This window comes from Etheostoma spectabile, chromosome 10, assembly GCF_008692095.1.
Source record: "Etheostoma spectabile isolate EspeVRDwgs_2016 chromosome 10, UIUC_Espe_1.0, whole genome shotgun sequence".
Lineage (NCBI taxonomy): Eukaryota > Metazoa > Chordata > Actinopteri > Perciformes > Percidae > Etheostoma > Etheostoma spectabile.
The window spans coordinates 12,414,653-12,429,904 of record NC_045742.1 but is presented as its reverse complement, the minus strand read 5'-3'; the positions used below and the strand labels follow the sequence as shown (position 1 = coordinate 12,429,904).

Below are 15,252 nucleotides of genomic sequence, written 5' to 3'. Positions count from 1 at the left end.
TAATAATAATAATAATAATAATAAAAGTGTAAACACTCAAATGTTTTCCCTCAGTGTATATTTCAAACATAGACATCTGATGTAATGTATGCCATTTTTAAATGGCATACATTACATCAGACGTCTAGAAGCTTCTGTTGTTGTCACAGTGGTTCATGGTGATCACTGTTGTTATCCTGATTGTTCATTGCCATGGGAAACAAAGCACAAACACAGAGATGGCTAACACAGAGAGAGAGCTTCATATACAACAAACCAATTTACACTACAACGGTCTTATTTTTCATTGTGCTATGTTGTCCAAATTAAGTGAGACTGTTCACACATTATAAACATCTATAAACAAGAAATTGGCTATCCAATGAGCTATAAAGTAGTATGAACATTACGGTAGGATGTATCCATTTCATACCTATGAGGCTGGCTGTTAGGTTGTTGTTGTGTGAGTGCTTGAGAAGTTCCTTCAGGAAAGCCATTAAGTAGCGAAACACGTTGCGGTGAGCCCGGGGAAGGTGGGAGATCAACTATCAATTGTCAAAATTAGACAAAGATTAGTCATGCATATTACTGTATGCAGTATAGGACATAGGAAATCCTGGGATAATGCCGAGATAAAACATACTGTAGCCACTCTGCACTCTTTTCTATACAGTTCTTCTAAGAAAACAATGCCTAATTGGTATCCATCATACAGTTAACTACATGGTATGTTGAGTGTAGGCACTGCACCTGTTTGCAGAGGCGGCTGTCATGAGAGCATTCTAGGCACCGTTGGTAGAGTTCATAACACACCACTGGCTCCGGCAAGGCCTCCAGGAAGATCAACAGAGCCTCAGCTACAGAGTGGTTACAACCAGCTACATGAACAGTTAAGGAAGATCATGCAAATATGGAGTTCTGTAAATATAGTGAGATGTAGGATCAAAATTAGTTTATTGAGTAGGTATGCAAGTATGTGCCTTAATGATACTTTATGTGTCTTATTTTATGTGGTTTGGCATTTCAGTGGTTGCAGGACTGGGTCTTAATGAAATCTGGGGCATGTGGGACCTGCTTCACAAACAAGGATACAGATAGAGTCTGGGATGCTGGTGTCCAGACAGTCGATGATGCTCTGCAGCTCGTCTTGTAGACCTGGTGTCTGGAACAAGTCCTCCTGGGAGACACACAGAGACAAATATGGAGCATTTAAAAACAGTTTCCAAGTACCTCTGTGTCCTATCAGTATCAGTATACATTGGTTAATTAGGTTACTAGTAGGTAGTAAGTATCCTGCACAGACAAGTGCCCAGCCCACTATACAATTATATATCTTATTAAGACACAACAATAATACTGTTGCCATGGTAATAAATTTGCCAGACATGAACATGACTTGTTACATAACATTACAAATAAAGAATTTGGTCTTCTCCTCTACTGTATAATCTATAAATCATCATATAATGACAATTAAACATGAAATGGACTTTGTCTTCGGCCTCACATACTAAGTCTTTTTTCTTTAGGGAAACCAGTAAACCTGTGTGTTCAAAACTGTGCACACACACACAAAGATCTTCTTAACATAATGATCCACATTGTAGTTTCCAACGGACAACAAGCTCAAAATTTAGGTTTGTACCAAACATTAATAAACCAACTTTCTTTGTACATTAGAAATGATTTGTGCTGAACATCATGAATATTAAGTAAGTAAGTAAAATGTATTAATACAGTGCTTTTCAGATAGAATGACAAAGTAATTTGCATGAAAACATACAACATAAAACGTACAATACAAAATTAAAATTATGTTTTATGTAAAGTGCAGATAGGTCAACCAAACGCCTGTCTAAAAGGTAGGCCTTTATCTTATCATAAAAGAGTCCACAGAAACACTGTATCATGCTTTTTTTTTTAAATACAAAACATGATTCAATCATATCTTACTACTATTGTTACTGTCCAGTATTATCTCCAAAATCTGACCATTTTTAATTTGAAAGATGTTCCTATGGACTGAGAAAATTGTCCTGCTTCCTAAAGTCCTAAACTAAAGCAAATACAATCCCATGGAGTTACAAAAAAAAGGTCACAAAACTGAAAAACAACACCGTGTTCCTCAGCTCATGAAAAGCTTTGGAGATGGACATGGACATGGTTTCACAGGACAGTAACATTATATAAAAAATATTGTGGAATGAAAAAATAATAGATAACTGCTACCATGCTACCATGTAATAGCATAAGTGCCTTTTCTTGATAATCTTTAAGGGTGGGTTACATCAAAGTGAGAAGCGCTTGTTTAGTCATCATATGTACATTACTGACATTAATTTACTTTATTATATAGTATATTTAATAGCCTTTTCAAGCACCGTTATTTTTTCATATATCATCTTATGTATATTACAAGGTTGTTGTAGCCAGTATTTTAAAAGCTGTAGCCTTTCTTACCTGATCACAAGACTTGGTGAAGAGATGGTTGACAAGAATCCAAACTTCTTTGGGGATCTTCAGAGGTTTATCCTCGGTACTTGCACCATCCACCATCAGGAAGCTCACCTTTGACTTTTCCTGATGATAGAGATTAACACATTCACTACTAACTACTTCACACTGGCGAATTTTAGCAGACTTTAAATTATTTCCTGTAATAACATTCCAATATTCATTTCTTACTACCAGAAATATTATCAAAATCATGACATTATTCTTATACTGAGACTTCTTGGTGACTGCACATGAAACATTTGATCAATTAGTGATGGAGTAGGAGCAGCAGTGATTATCTCGGAGGTCTGGAAACTTGAATGTAGGAGAGCCATTTTAAAACGGGCTGTATATCACATTCTTTTTCTCTCTGCAAATGGATTCCCGAGACTCACGAGAGATATCCAAAAATAACCACAGATAGTGAGGCTGCACATAAATACAGAGGACACCTGAGTGGGCTATGTGGACTATGCCAACATGCTGAATGAATGTGATATCCTGTACAATGTTTTGCCACCAAAATCAACTACTGTGAACTCAGGTATTTACAGTGTGGTGAATCTTCCATTTACAAGATCAAGGAAGCTTTAATAAAGAATGTATAAATTGCTACATTGTTAGAAAAGGAAGCCTAATTCATATTCTAAGTGGATCTGTTCTGTCTCAATGCAGCTATTTAGTTTCACTGATCAGTAACAAATTATGAAATGCAAGAGGAGACTTGTTGTTTGGCTTCATAGGAGTGTTTCATGTTTAGCTGAAAAGAGCCTAATATTTCTTCTCATTATTTCTTATTATGAATACGAGGGAGCTGTGCACTCAGGGTGACCTGCTGTGAAATGAGATTTTGTGTGTGTCTAAGTTCCGTTGGAGTGGAGTACCCTGTCCTCAATAGGCCAGGGGAGATTTATTGGTTGACTGATCCACACACACAGAGATTATAACTAAGCTGACATGGTCTGGTCTGTGATTGCCTGTGGGTTAACGATTGTTGCCCTTGTCAGCTTTCTGAAATCTAGAGAGTACGAAACTGATTCAATTTTCTGATTAGCTAGTGAAGCCACTTTTTAATCAACCTAAGTGCACAGTATTATAGCAAAAAAAGACTGCACATTAAAGGAATAGTCCAACATTTTAGGAAGTAGGCTTTGTTTCTTACTTTCAGAGCATTTGATGTGGTTTGCTACCACTGTTCTGTTCTATTAAGTAGCTTCAGCTAGATTACCTTAGTTTAGCACAAAGACTGGAAGCAGCTAGCCTGGCTCTCTCCAAAGTTTAGAAATACACGTACCAGCACCTCTAAAACTTCATAACTGTTGTTTGCAGCCTTTTGGTGAATGATAATAAGCCTTCAAACTCTTGTAGCTGTTACTCAATCTGGACTTCCAGGATCAGATTTCATGTCTCACTGGCAACCAAAGAAATCGGGCCCAACTAACACAGCTCCTTGCAATGTTTTGACAATGTCTCATCGGATTCTCAGAAAGAAAGTGAACAAAGCTATCCAATAATATATTATAATATAACATTATATTCCAAAATGTGAAAGTGTTCCTTTACTTTCTACTTGTTGGACAGCAGTATAACAATTTTCAAGTAAATAGTCTAAACATTTTATATTTAACAAAATCAAATATAATTTTCCTACAGCATGTAAATCTTTGAGATTAAAGATAGACGTTAACAGGATGTGGCCTACACTGGGGTGTTTGTTGATTGACTAATTCTAATAATACTTGAACCAGTTTCTCTTTATGACATGAGCGACTGGGGATGGTCAATAAAGTGTCATAAAGCAGATAGTAAGTCTTGTAACCAAGTGGATTTTGAGGCTGATTTCACTGATAGATGATCAGTACCGGTTTTAATATTTTTACCTTTTCCATGTAGTTGTCCTCTCCCTGAGCAAGAAGTCAGCCAACAACCACAGTGAAGAGTTGGAAATGAAGGATCAAGGCAATTGGAGGCAATGAAGGGAAACAAAAGAAGAAAGAACAAAAGTAGATAGAAGAGGTATTTGCATAAATCAGAAAAGTAGATAGATTACAGATTGTTCTTGCTTAAATCATTGACCCAATATACCAGGCAAGTAGGAAAATGGAATAGTTTAAATAGAAATAAAAAGAGTACTGAATGATAGTATATTCCAAAGCAAAGTCAGATGAAGTAAAAAATAGCATTATGGAAACAGACAGAGGTGAACGTGTGAAGACCAGAGGAATCTATTTATATAAAGCACTAATATGGGCCTAACCTGAGTCAGTTTTCCCTGTCCTTTAGGAGCTCCCTTCCTATGTTTTCTGCCACTTCCTTGTTCCCTTGGCCCCTTTTGGCCAGAATTATACAGGTTGAGACATTTTATGCGCTCCAAATATAGCTCTCTCTGTGTGACTGAGTTTACCCTGAGGGAGTGAACACGCTCTCATGCATCCCCGTTCAGGTTTCAGGTTTCAGGTAGTGGATAGCTACACAGTGAGAAGTAGCCATTGCATTACAATCTGAGCTAAGCTGCTCCTAGTAGAGGAGGGTTTATGTTTCAGAGCTTCAACTAGCAATCTTAGGAAAATATGTCTCTGTTCAGTAAGCCTATCACTTTAAACTTGTCTGATTGGATTTCATTTCCCTCACCAGGTCAATCAGTTTGGTGATGGGGATCTCTCTGATGGGCTTCTTCATGCGGCACAGAGTCTCCAGCGAGGTACCAAAGCAGCTGGGCAGGTAGTTGCCAGAGATGGTAAGGAAGTAGTCTTTGCCACGGTCCAGATGGAGCACCAGAATGTCCTCTATGGCATCCTCTCCAGAGTTCAACAGCGTGACGGAGTCTTTACTGACGTAGACCTCCAGATAGATCTCCAGGGTCTCATCTATTTCAGGAAGATAGGGCAGAGTTTTGAGGTGAAAGGGTGAATGGAATTGACAGTCAGAATTACAATATTACAATGGGAAAAACTAAATGTATTATCACCCTATTATATTTCATCACCAATGATTAAAATACCACATGATCATAGATCTACAATTTGAGGTAACAAGCCTAAGGACAATCAAAAAGGAAATGAGAGTAGTTCAGACTTACTCGGCTCTAAGAATCCGTCACTTGGCTCGGCACGAAGCCAAGGCTTACAATACTGCGAGTCATTGAGTTTGGGGATGAAGGCAAAATGACAGGGGACCTGGCCGTCGTTTGTTATTAGGAAGCGCTCCTTTTGAAGCTGGCGAAATTTCACATTCCCAAATGTAAACTGCGGGACAGGGAAAGAGAAACATTAACCATGGATTCCAAGTAGCTCCATCTTACAATTCTTTGGAGAAATTACAACAAGCTACTCTGTTTTTAAGGTTATGAGTGATTAGTGCCGGAGATGATATCACTGAGGAAGGAACATAAGACAGACCCTAAGTTGGATGAGTGCATGTGAATGTGAAGACTTGTTTTTTTACCTCTCTCCTGTTCAGAGTTACAGATGGAAGGAAATCGTTCTCTATTCTGTCCATCGCTCGAACAATCTCCTCAAACACCTTTTTGTGGCGCTGCTCATTTACCACCTTAACCTGGCACACAAACACACAGATCCTATTTAATAAAATGAATAGCAGAACTTTGCATGTTTCAACTAAAACCAGTCAGTTGGCGTCATGTTTGTTTTATTTGAAAACATAGTTTCTTACCCCTACAGAGAAGAGAGCACTGACAGGCTTGTGGTCACTAGTTTGCAGCTCCATGTGACTCCGGTATTTGAGCTGCTTGACATTGTTGCCCCTCCAGAGGATTCGGTCACACCAAGCCGGGACACGGCACTTTCCACTGCAGGAAACAGCCACAGTTTCAGAGGCAAAGTTAACAGTCAGACATCAGACACACATACAGTACTGCTGACTCTGTATTAGTGTAATGATAAGGCTGGAAAAAAGCTTTCTTACAGGCAACATTTAATCAGGAACCCAAAAAAGAAAAACCAAAACTGAGGAAAAGTTGGATATAGCAATGCAAATCCTGGAGTAGGTTTGTGTGTTAAATAATTAAAATAAAGATACAATACAGGAATATTTTTTCACCTGGAGTCCCATCGATCCGTTTTTGGGTCATATTTGTATGTGGGAATGAAGTTGATCTCTCCTTCCATGAAGTCTGTGAAGGCTTTCTTTGTCTGCCTCTGAATGTTCAGCTACGCAATAAAAGTATTATTCGGTGAAAGAGTCAAACCAGAATCCAGTTCATTATTATCCAACAGATATGTTTAAGAGGAAAATCATGGCAGATTACAAACGCATCAAGTGTGGTAATACGTAACTGCCTAATAATGCTATTAGCAAAACAACTTCCCTTATACATTTAAATATAACTTCTATTTTTCATGATCCATTTATCAATTACCATTTCAGCTATGTCTCACTGTCAATCATTTACATAGAGATTGAAAAACACAAGCCCATTATACAGTAGTAATCCAAACAAATATATTTTACTAACTGCTACCTAGCAAAAACACAAGAGTTATAGCTAAAATTACATACACAACAAATTATTCAAGTAATACTAAAACAGAAGTAGTGATAGAGGCATTTTGTTCTGTACCTAAAGCTATTTTATTGAAGTTCTAAAGTTGTCTGTGTTTTTACAGATAAAAATAAGTAAACCTTATGGTACATTTTCTTTCAACAGTCTCTTACCTGATCAAGCTCCTGAAGCTTTTTTAGCTCATTCTGAGAGATGTGCTGTTTGACCTCAGCCGAATCGTATATAAACAGACGATAGTTTAGATCCCCGAGCCAGATTACTACACTGAAACACAAACAGAGACAAAGACTGCTTTAAACAACTAGATCACAGCAACATATTTGTAGTGAATTTGATTATCTTTACAAATCCTTTAAAAGATAGTCAGTAGCTAATTAATTAAGTTAGTGTATGAGGTAACAAGAGCTTGGCAGTATAGAAGAAATGTTATACAGTATGTACAAACAACAATAAAACAAGAATTGTGAAACAAAACCTCAAGCTTATGATACAAACACAACCAATGAGTGTAAAATTTGTCTATGCACATTCATTTAATGTTCTCAACCTTGACATGAATGCCTGAAGAACTCACTCGTGTTTGACGATACTGAGAGGGGGGTGGTCCAGTAAGTGGAAGGTCATGCGGGCACAGATGTCTTTATAGTCCTGGTTGCGGCGCTCAAAGTCTTCCACGTGTGCTGCTAGATGCGAGTTGACAATGCAGAAGCTAGTATTGTGGAAAACAAACCTGACTGCCACACCTCCTTTGTTACCCTGCATAAGACATCAAACATAAAAAAGATCAGTCTGTCAGTTTGCAGATGTGGGAATAGTCAGTGTAACATGTTTAATATTAAATAAATAACTTAAGCAAACAGAAGCATTTTAAACATATTACTTATTTTTCTGTTGCACTTGACTGAAACGAACATGGCGCATTTATCCCATGGTTGTCTACTATCACTATGTGCATTTTTGAAGCCGTTGGTCTAAGTTTAGAGTGAACAAACCATTTTCCCCATGATTCCTGTTCCCACATGCTCTGCAGCCACTTCTTTAATGTGATTCTTGTGAATCTTTTTGACAAAGATGACCAGCATCATCCCAACGAGACGTATTATTCGAACCTGTGGACATAGAAAAGCAAGTTAGCACATTTACAAATGTATTCATCAATGGCGTGTTATATCCAATGTACATTACATTCACACACACTGATGGCCAGGGGCAAATGTATTACTATTTCTACATCAGTGTCTTGTTCAAGGACACTTTGAAATGTGGACAAAAGGACCTGAAGATGTCTTTTCTCAACTCACCCTCTTGTACTTGGCTTTTGGGTGCAAGCTCCTCTCCATAGCTTCCACCCACAGCTGCTCCTTGGGCGAGTCCATGTAGAGGAAAGCTTCAGTGCTCAGGTCCAATTCTTGGAAACTAGAGTCAAAAAACAAGTCACCATATTTAATGTTAGTAAAGCAAAAACAGAGGACGATATGTATGACTTCATGGTCAGAAAAGGTACTGTAAGATAAATTCTCACTGACCCCAGGGCATAAATATCAGGAGGTTCTATGTCACAGCAGAGCCACGGCTCAAGGCTGCTGTCTGGAACCTGGCCGTTCACATTCCACGTACCTGTAAAAAACCTAAAAAAACAAAAATCTGTATTTATGCACAGAGTAGGGTTAATGTGTGCAGCAGCAACATTGCTTTGTTTTTACAAACTAACCATATATAATAAAGAAGCTCCTCTCACCTGAAGGTCTGGATGTCCACATACTCATTCTCCTTCTTACCCAGGCGGTGTTTGATGAGGTATTCTCTTTGCCCTGCCTGGCTGGACAACATGGCCTGTCTCATGCTGTTGGTTGTGGGGCTGTCGCTCCAAGACGTTGGCCTGTCCGCACGGTCAAACCCTGACCTAAAACTACTGGAATGGAAAAAGTAAATAGAATTTAACACCAGCAACATTTTGGACACATCAAAACTGTTTTAAAGTTAAGTATATTCAGCCAGTTTCCAGTGTTTTTGGTAAACTTGACATGGTGTCATAAAAAGGTCAACTTACTCTGGTTTGGAGTTGTCTTTGGCCTGTAGGGAGACAGCTCTGTCTTTGGGGACTGGTGGAGGAGGCAGAGGATTGGATGGAGTGTAGGAGGCTTTGCGAGGAGGTAGAGGGGGAACCGGAGGAGGCTCCCTAGTGGCGACTATACGATTCTGGTGGTTCTTTTTTTCCTCCACTTTGAGAGGGTTGTTAAAGTTGTCCTCAAACCCAAAGTCTGAGGCAAGTGATTGAACTGGATCTTCGGAAAGTTCAGAGGAACAGAGGATTTAATCTAACAGCAACAGAAACTAATTTGGAAGACAAATACGTTGGGCTTTGTTTTCAAAGTTGCTACCATTTATCTTTATTCTTAACTGTTGGATTTTTCAAAATGTAAACATAGTATCTGTATATTACCTGTGTTAGTCTGATTTGTTGACCTGCTGTTGTTTAGGTTGTGAGGCAGAGCACTGGTAGATTTGGGTGGGTTGACTCCAGAGCCCACAGAGTTAGCAGTCTTGTTTGCTCTTTGCGGTGGGATCGGGACCGGACCTCTCAGGGCTGTTGGCGCAAGGGGCTCCATTGCTTTGGGTTTTCTGAATTTGGATTCAACTGAGAAAATGAAACAGTATTGTCAGAATAAAACACACAATGATCCACACTTAACACAACCATAATCAAGCAGAAGAAGCATCTTTCAAGGGAATTTTATTTTTGTGTAAAAAAAAGAAAAACATTGATAGAAGCTCAATTGTCTTGTTAAACCTTTGATTTTACTAAGGTAAATTCAGATCCTTTTTCAGTTGACCTCACTGAATGCAAATATGTACACAGATAAAAAAAAATAAGCCAACACCCAGAAGAGCAATGTTGTCATTACAGGAAGAGTATACCATCTGACAAGTGGCTTGCTGATAACAAGAGGGCACAGTGCTACTGTAGTACTATTGATACTACAGGATGTTATAATTATCAACTAGTAAATGAAAATAAATGATAGTAACATTAAAACTAAATGTACAGGTTCTGAGTATAGAGATAATAACAGCTCACTGGCCATTTCTTAATAGCCACAGTTTACATTCACATTAAAAGTGCAATTAGGGAAAAACTTGCGTAAAAAACAACAACACACTTTGTGGTCTTTATCTAATTACTATAAATACACTGACCAAAACTATAAAACGCAAGACTTTTTTTTTCTCTCCCATTTTTTCAAGAGCTGAACTCAAAGACCTAAGACTTTTTCTACGAACACAAAAGGCTTATTTCTCTTAAATACTGTTCACAAATCTGTCTAAATCTCTGTTAGTGAACACTTCTCCTTTGCCAAAATAATCCTTCTACCGCACTGGTGTGGCATATCAAGATGCTGATTAGACAGCATGATTATTGCACAGACGTGCCTTAGGCTGGCCACATTAAAAGGCCACGCTAACATTTGCGGTTTTATCACACAGCACAATGCCACAGGTTTTGAGGGAGCGTGCAACTGGCATGCTGGCTGCAGGAATGTTATGTATACCATAAGCCATCTCCAAAGGCGTTTTTAGAGAATTTGACAGTACATCCAACCGGCCTCACAACTGCAGACCACATGTAACCACACCAGTCCAGGACCACCACATCCTGCATCTTCACCTCCAAGGTCCTCTGAGACCAGCCACCCGGACAGCTGCTGCAACAATCGGTTTGCAAAAACAGTCAGAAACCGTCTCAGTGATGCTCAACTGCATGCTCGTCGTCCTCATCTGGGTCTCGACCTGACTGCAGTTTGTTGTTGTAACCAACTTGAGTGGGAAAATGCTCACATTCGATAGTGTCTGGCACTTTGCAGAGGTGTTCTCTTCACGGATGAATCCCGGTTTCCCCACAGCTGTGCCATTCATCCGCGACCATCACCTCATGTTGCAGCGTTTGCGTTTATAATTTTGTGCAATGTATAAAGATAATCCAAATGATTACTATAGCGTAATACACAGTAGTGAGGACTTATATATGGATAGCTGAGAAAGAATACTCATTCTGTTGAGGAGTATGAGTTACACGGCCAGAACAAAAATGTAAAATGAAAGCAAAATAAACTAAGCTTCAGTCACCTTTATGGCAGCCAAGTGAGTCTCTCTCCACCAGTGTTGATGGCAAGTAACATAGTATACACAGGAAATCAGTGAGTGGTGTAATCCACCCAAGGTCAATAAATGTTAGATGAGTTGGATGATTAATAAATAGTTAATCATCTACTGCTTCAGAATACCGACAGACAGTGACGTCTTACCTTGTTGCTGAGCACTCTTCACCTGGGCGAAGAAAGTCTGAGTCCGATCATCATCCTGGAGTTCCAACAGCAGCTCTGGAGCTTTATCTCCTTTGATTCGTATCCTAACGCAGGCTTGAGAGGGGTACAGAAAAGACACACACTTACACACACGTTGGACACGTTTAGACTTTGCAAACACATTAGAAAATTCAGACTGTCTAGAAAACAAAGCAAAGTGATTTAATAGTGAACCAACTAGGCATTCTTTCAGAGAGCCCTGGTAACCCATGACCATTGTCTGCTACTAAATAAAGGATATAGGGCTGAAGGCAAGTTCTAAAAATGAGGCTGTGTTGCAATAAACACCATGGTAAGGCTCTCTATTGTTCCAAAAATACAGGCACATTTTATACTTGCTGGCATGCTTGGAAGACCAAAACAACACATTTTCTGCTTCCGCTAATCTGTTTGAAAACGAAGAGGAATTAATTTAATCTGAAGAGAGGGAAAACATACTTACAAGCTACTGAGAAGTTAATAAGAAGAGCCTCCTCCGCCTCTGAAATGAAAATGGAAAGAGCTTAAATGGCGCCAATGCAGTTCAAAGGTCTGTTGTGGGAGTAAACCAGAGGTGTTATAAATTATTTCAACAGGCTCAAGTTGTTGTCAGTTGATTTTTAAATGTTGTCTCCCAAGGGCAAAGGAAATGCTTCCTGGACATTCACTTTTACACCAAGTGTGACATGACCCTGATTATACACTATGGTTTAAGAATGTGAAGTGAGGGTCAACTTTATTAACATGCTGGATAGAAAGCACAAACATCTTAGAATACATAGAAATGAAGAACAGTTTGTAGCAGCTGGTCACTGGTAAAATATCCTGTACATTTGATTATAATTAGCATACCCAAAATAGTAAATACTGTGAATTTGATATTGAGGACAAAAAAAATTCACATACCTCGAACAATTTCAAAATTACCATTGATGGGTATAGACAGCTGAGCCACTGGACGAGACACAACAGCATCAGGGGTCGCCAAAACACCCAATCTGGATGAGAACAGCACACTTACCATAAGCTCTATTATTATATTTTCATATAATTTAACAAACCTTTTAAAATAAAGCATATGTAGATGGTCTGCAGTGTACAATAAGGATTAGATTATAATCAGTGATTAAAATGTGATTTTTTTTTTTTTTTTTTTAAATGTGAAATGCACATGCACACATGCAAAAGTCTGTTTTAGTCAAATTTGCAGGCCAGTTGCTTTAGTCAAATAAGCAAACAATGAACTAAATAACTAAAAAGTGTCCTGCTTCAGTCAGGTCTTGTTGACAAAACTTCAGTTCAGCAACCTAGCAGCTGGCGCACGTTTAGAGGAGCTAAGCTTTGAGTTATTAAATAATCAATATAAGCAGCTTCAAATCTGTATGTGGGTTAATGTAGGCGTGGTCGTATTTCCCTCTAACAATGACTGACTAACAGCTAGGTCAAAGCAGCATGCTGGGCACTGCCCACGCTTCCCCTCTCCTTCGCAATAAGTCTGATTACTGTAGAAGACGGGAACATGACTCAGCCCGGCTGTGTCAGAGGGACTCGCCGTTTTCCAGAGTCTGAAAGGCCACCTCTAAAGTATGGACATTCTCAAGAGCGTGGACGAAATAATAGAATTACCTCAAATACAGTAGCTTTGAATTACATATGAATGTTGTGGTGAACCTCAAGGCGGTTTAAATTTAAGACTGTCAAACATGTTGCTTTAAGTCAATATTTATTTGAGACTATAGTTTCTATTATATGTACTCTGAACCTCTGTCAAATGCCTCATGTCTGAGTATAGTGAGTTATAGCTTTAAATCAGTATTGATGCATCAGAGGCAAGGACTGCTAAAACATTAATTGTAGCAAACAGAATAATCTTACAAATCATAACAATAAATGCAGAAGGCAGGAAAAGCTATACTAAACGTTAGATATTTAACATTAACATATTGTCTCAAAGATGAGATAAAACACTGTTGACAGTTTCAACTAAACTAAAATATTGTCAGATTCACATTCATTATTTATAGTAGGGTTGTTTGATTGTATTGTGCTTCTTTGTTTATTTTGTTCACCTTGTATAACACGGCCATGTACTAACTGAAACCCTGACAGCGCCTTGTCTGCATGACTCTTCAGTTCAGTGTGTGTTGTTTTAACACAGTTAGCTGAGGACGGAGCTTGGGGGCCCATGTGAGTCTCATTACAGTGAAGGACCAAGTGGAGGAATTCTGGATAATGGGTAGTGAGCTGACTGCTGGTATGGGTAATTGCTTTCTCCCTCATGCTAGTAGCCACAACCTGCTACAAACACACCCACAACAGCCTTTCACAACACAAATCGGCAGCTGCCAAGACCCAGATTAAAGTCCTGCTAATGTAACACTGCACCAAACCAAGACAGCTCCATGGGCAGACCTTCAGCCACACAACAGTATAATGTCTCTGTTATGCCATTCACTATAAAATCTATTCATTTCATATCACAAACCATAAAAAACTGTTTCCAAATTAAGGAACTTGCCCATAAGAAAAACAACAAGCATCTACCTTCAAAAATGTCAAAAACTTGGTTTTCATCAGAATTAAACCAAAGCTAAAAGGAAGCGGTACAGCAGGCAAAGATCTAATTTCTCAAGGTGTTCAGAGCTGCTTCGAAATCTGTGGCATCTCACCAGGTTTACCTATTGCTTGACACATTTACATGGATTTTGGTTATCAGGTTCTCTAATACTTACATAAACTCTCCACTGCGCTCAATTAGTGACAGTAGTCTGGGCTCCTTCTGGCCAGCCCTCAGCTCCTGAACTTTCACAGTGTAAGCATCACAATCAAGGAATTATTTTGAGTGAAGATGAGAAAGGTGCTTGGCCATCACAAGCACTGAGTTGTTATTTTAATCATCTGCAGACAGACAGGGCCTCACTGTCATGTTAAGCTTGTAAATAAGTATGCGTGTGGTTAGATTAAAGATACTCAAGAGGTGATGATCTCTGTTAGAAGAAGCCATGCTTATTGAACATTAAAAGGCAAATTACTGTGACAAATGTAAAGGCACAGGAAAAGGCCAAGGTGGTTAGCAGTCAATGTAACTTAAAAGAAATCATGACTCACATTATATGTTCAATTATTATGGTCAACTGTAGCTATAAACAACCAGGTTACTAAACTCACAAGTTAACCCGCTAGTTAATTATTACAATAAAAGGCCACCAAGAACAATAACTGTAAATATATTGTTTTAAAAATCGTTTTAACTCAAGTGGATGGCGGAGTCCACAACACAACTACAATGACAACGACAGTGACGAATCTGTGGGATAACTTCAGAGCGATTTGATGAGCTACACAACACTGACAGCCAACTAATAGGCTACCATCCAACATGTACAACAGATGACACTGCCGAGAGATTTGTTCGACACAGGAGTCAGTGGTGTGACGTGACTTTTCCACTCGAAGGGGCTAGGATCCTTTAAGTATCCCTGTGTATTTTTCAGAGTTAGTCATTTGAAAGTATTTCTTATGTCACAGAAAACTATGCCACAGAGTGAATCTTGTGTTTTGGATGTTCTCACACTGTGTCGGTGTTTTCGTCGTGCTCTGTACAGATCCGACACCTGCCTCTCCGGCTCGCCTGGTTCATAAAATGTACCCGTATTCACCAGACAATCCTGCAATCTATTACGTTGCAACGTCTGCTGTCCTCGTGTATTATTATCAGCTGTAGCGTGCAGTGCGTGCGCCAAGCCACTGTTTACAAAACGTTCAGTTCAGCAGTGTGGATGCTCACATCGTTATCGTTCTTGGATGGCCTTTTAGCAGAATTGCTAACGTTACCTGACGTTAAATCTAACGTTAGCCAACGAGCTAAAGCAAACTGGAGAAAACACACACACACACACACACACACACACA

General features: G+C 39.0%; 1 protein-coding gene across 4 annotated transcripts in view; it reads right to left on the bottom strand.

The window, feature by feature from the left end:
- Positions 1-15,252, bottom strand: part of ocrl (OCRL inositol polyphosphate-5-phosphatase) — an 18,692-nt gene that overhangs the window by 2,762 nt on the left and 678 nt on the right. For 2 of the 4 annotated variants that reach the window (XM_032527808.1, XM_032527809.1), the window contains exons 2-22: positions 12,247-12,338; positions 11,804-11,842; positions 11,302-11,415; positions 9,441-9,635; positions 9,048-9,282; positions 8,736-8,909; positions 8,524-8,625; positions 8,299-8,413; positions 7,990-8,106; positions 7,572-7,753; positions 7,150-7,261; positions 6,535-6,644; positions 6,148-6,283; positions 5,920-6,030; positions 5,555-5,720; positions 5,107-5,342; positions 4,356-4,379; positions 2,440-2,559; positions 1,072-1,156; positions 730-857; positions 413-524 (exon numbers count right to left, since the gene is read on the bottom strand). In XM_032527808.1, coding sequence (XP_032383699.1) covers positions 413-524; positions 730-857; positions 1,072-1,156; positions 2,440-2,559; positions 4,356-4,379; positions 5,107-5,342; positions 5,555-5,720; positions 5,920-6,030; positions 6,148-6,283; positions 6,535-6,644; positions 7,150-7,261; positions 7,572-7,753; positions 7,990-8,106; positions 8,299-8,413; positions 8,524-8,625; positions 8,736-8,909; positions 9,048-9,282; positions 9,441-9,635; positions 11,302-11,415; positions 11,804-11,842; positions 12,247-12,338 — 2,705 coding nt within the window. Of the gene's footprint in view, positions 1-412; positions 525-729; positions 858-1,071; positions 1,157-2,439; positions 2,560-4,355; positions 4,380-5,106; positions 5,343-5,554; positions 5,721-5,919; positions 6,031-6,147; positions 6,284-6,534; positions 6,645-7,149; positions 7,262-7,571; positions 7,754-7,989; positions 8,107-8,298; positions 8,414-8,523; positions 8,626-8,735; positions 8,910-9,047; positions 9,283-9,440; positions 9,636-11,301; positions 11,416-11,803; positions 11,843-12,246; positions 12,339-14,072; positions 14,153-15,252 lie in introns of all 4 variants that reach the window. The other 2 variants (XM_032527806.1, XM_032527807.1) reach the window with 2 other exon arrangements.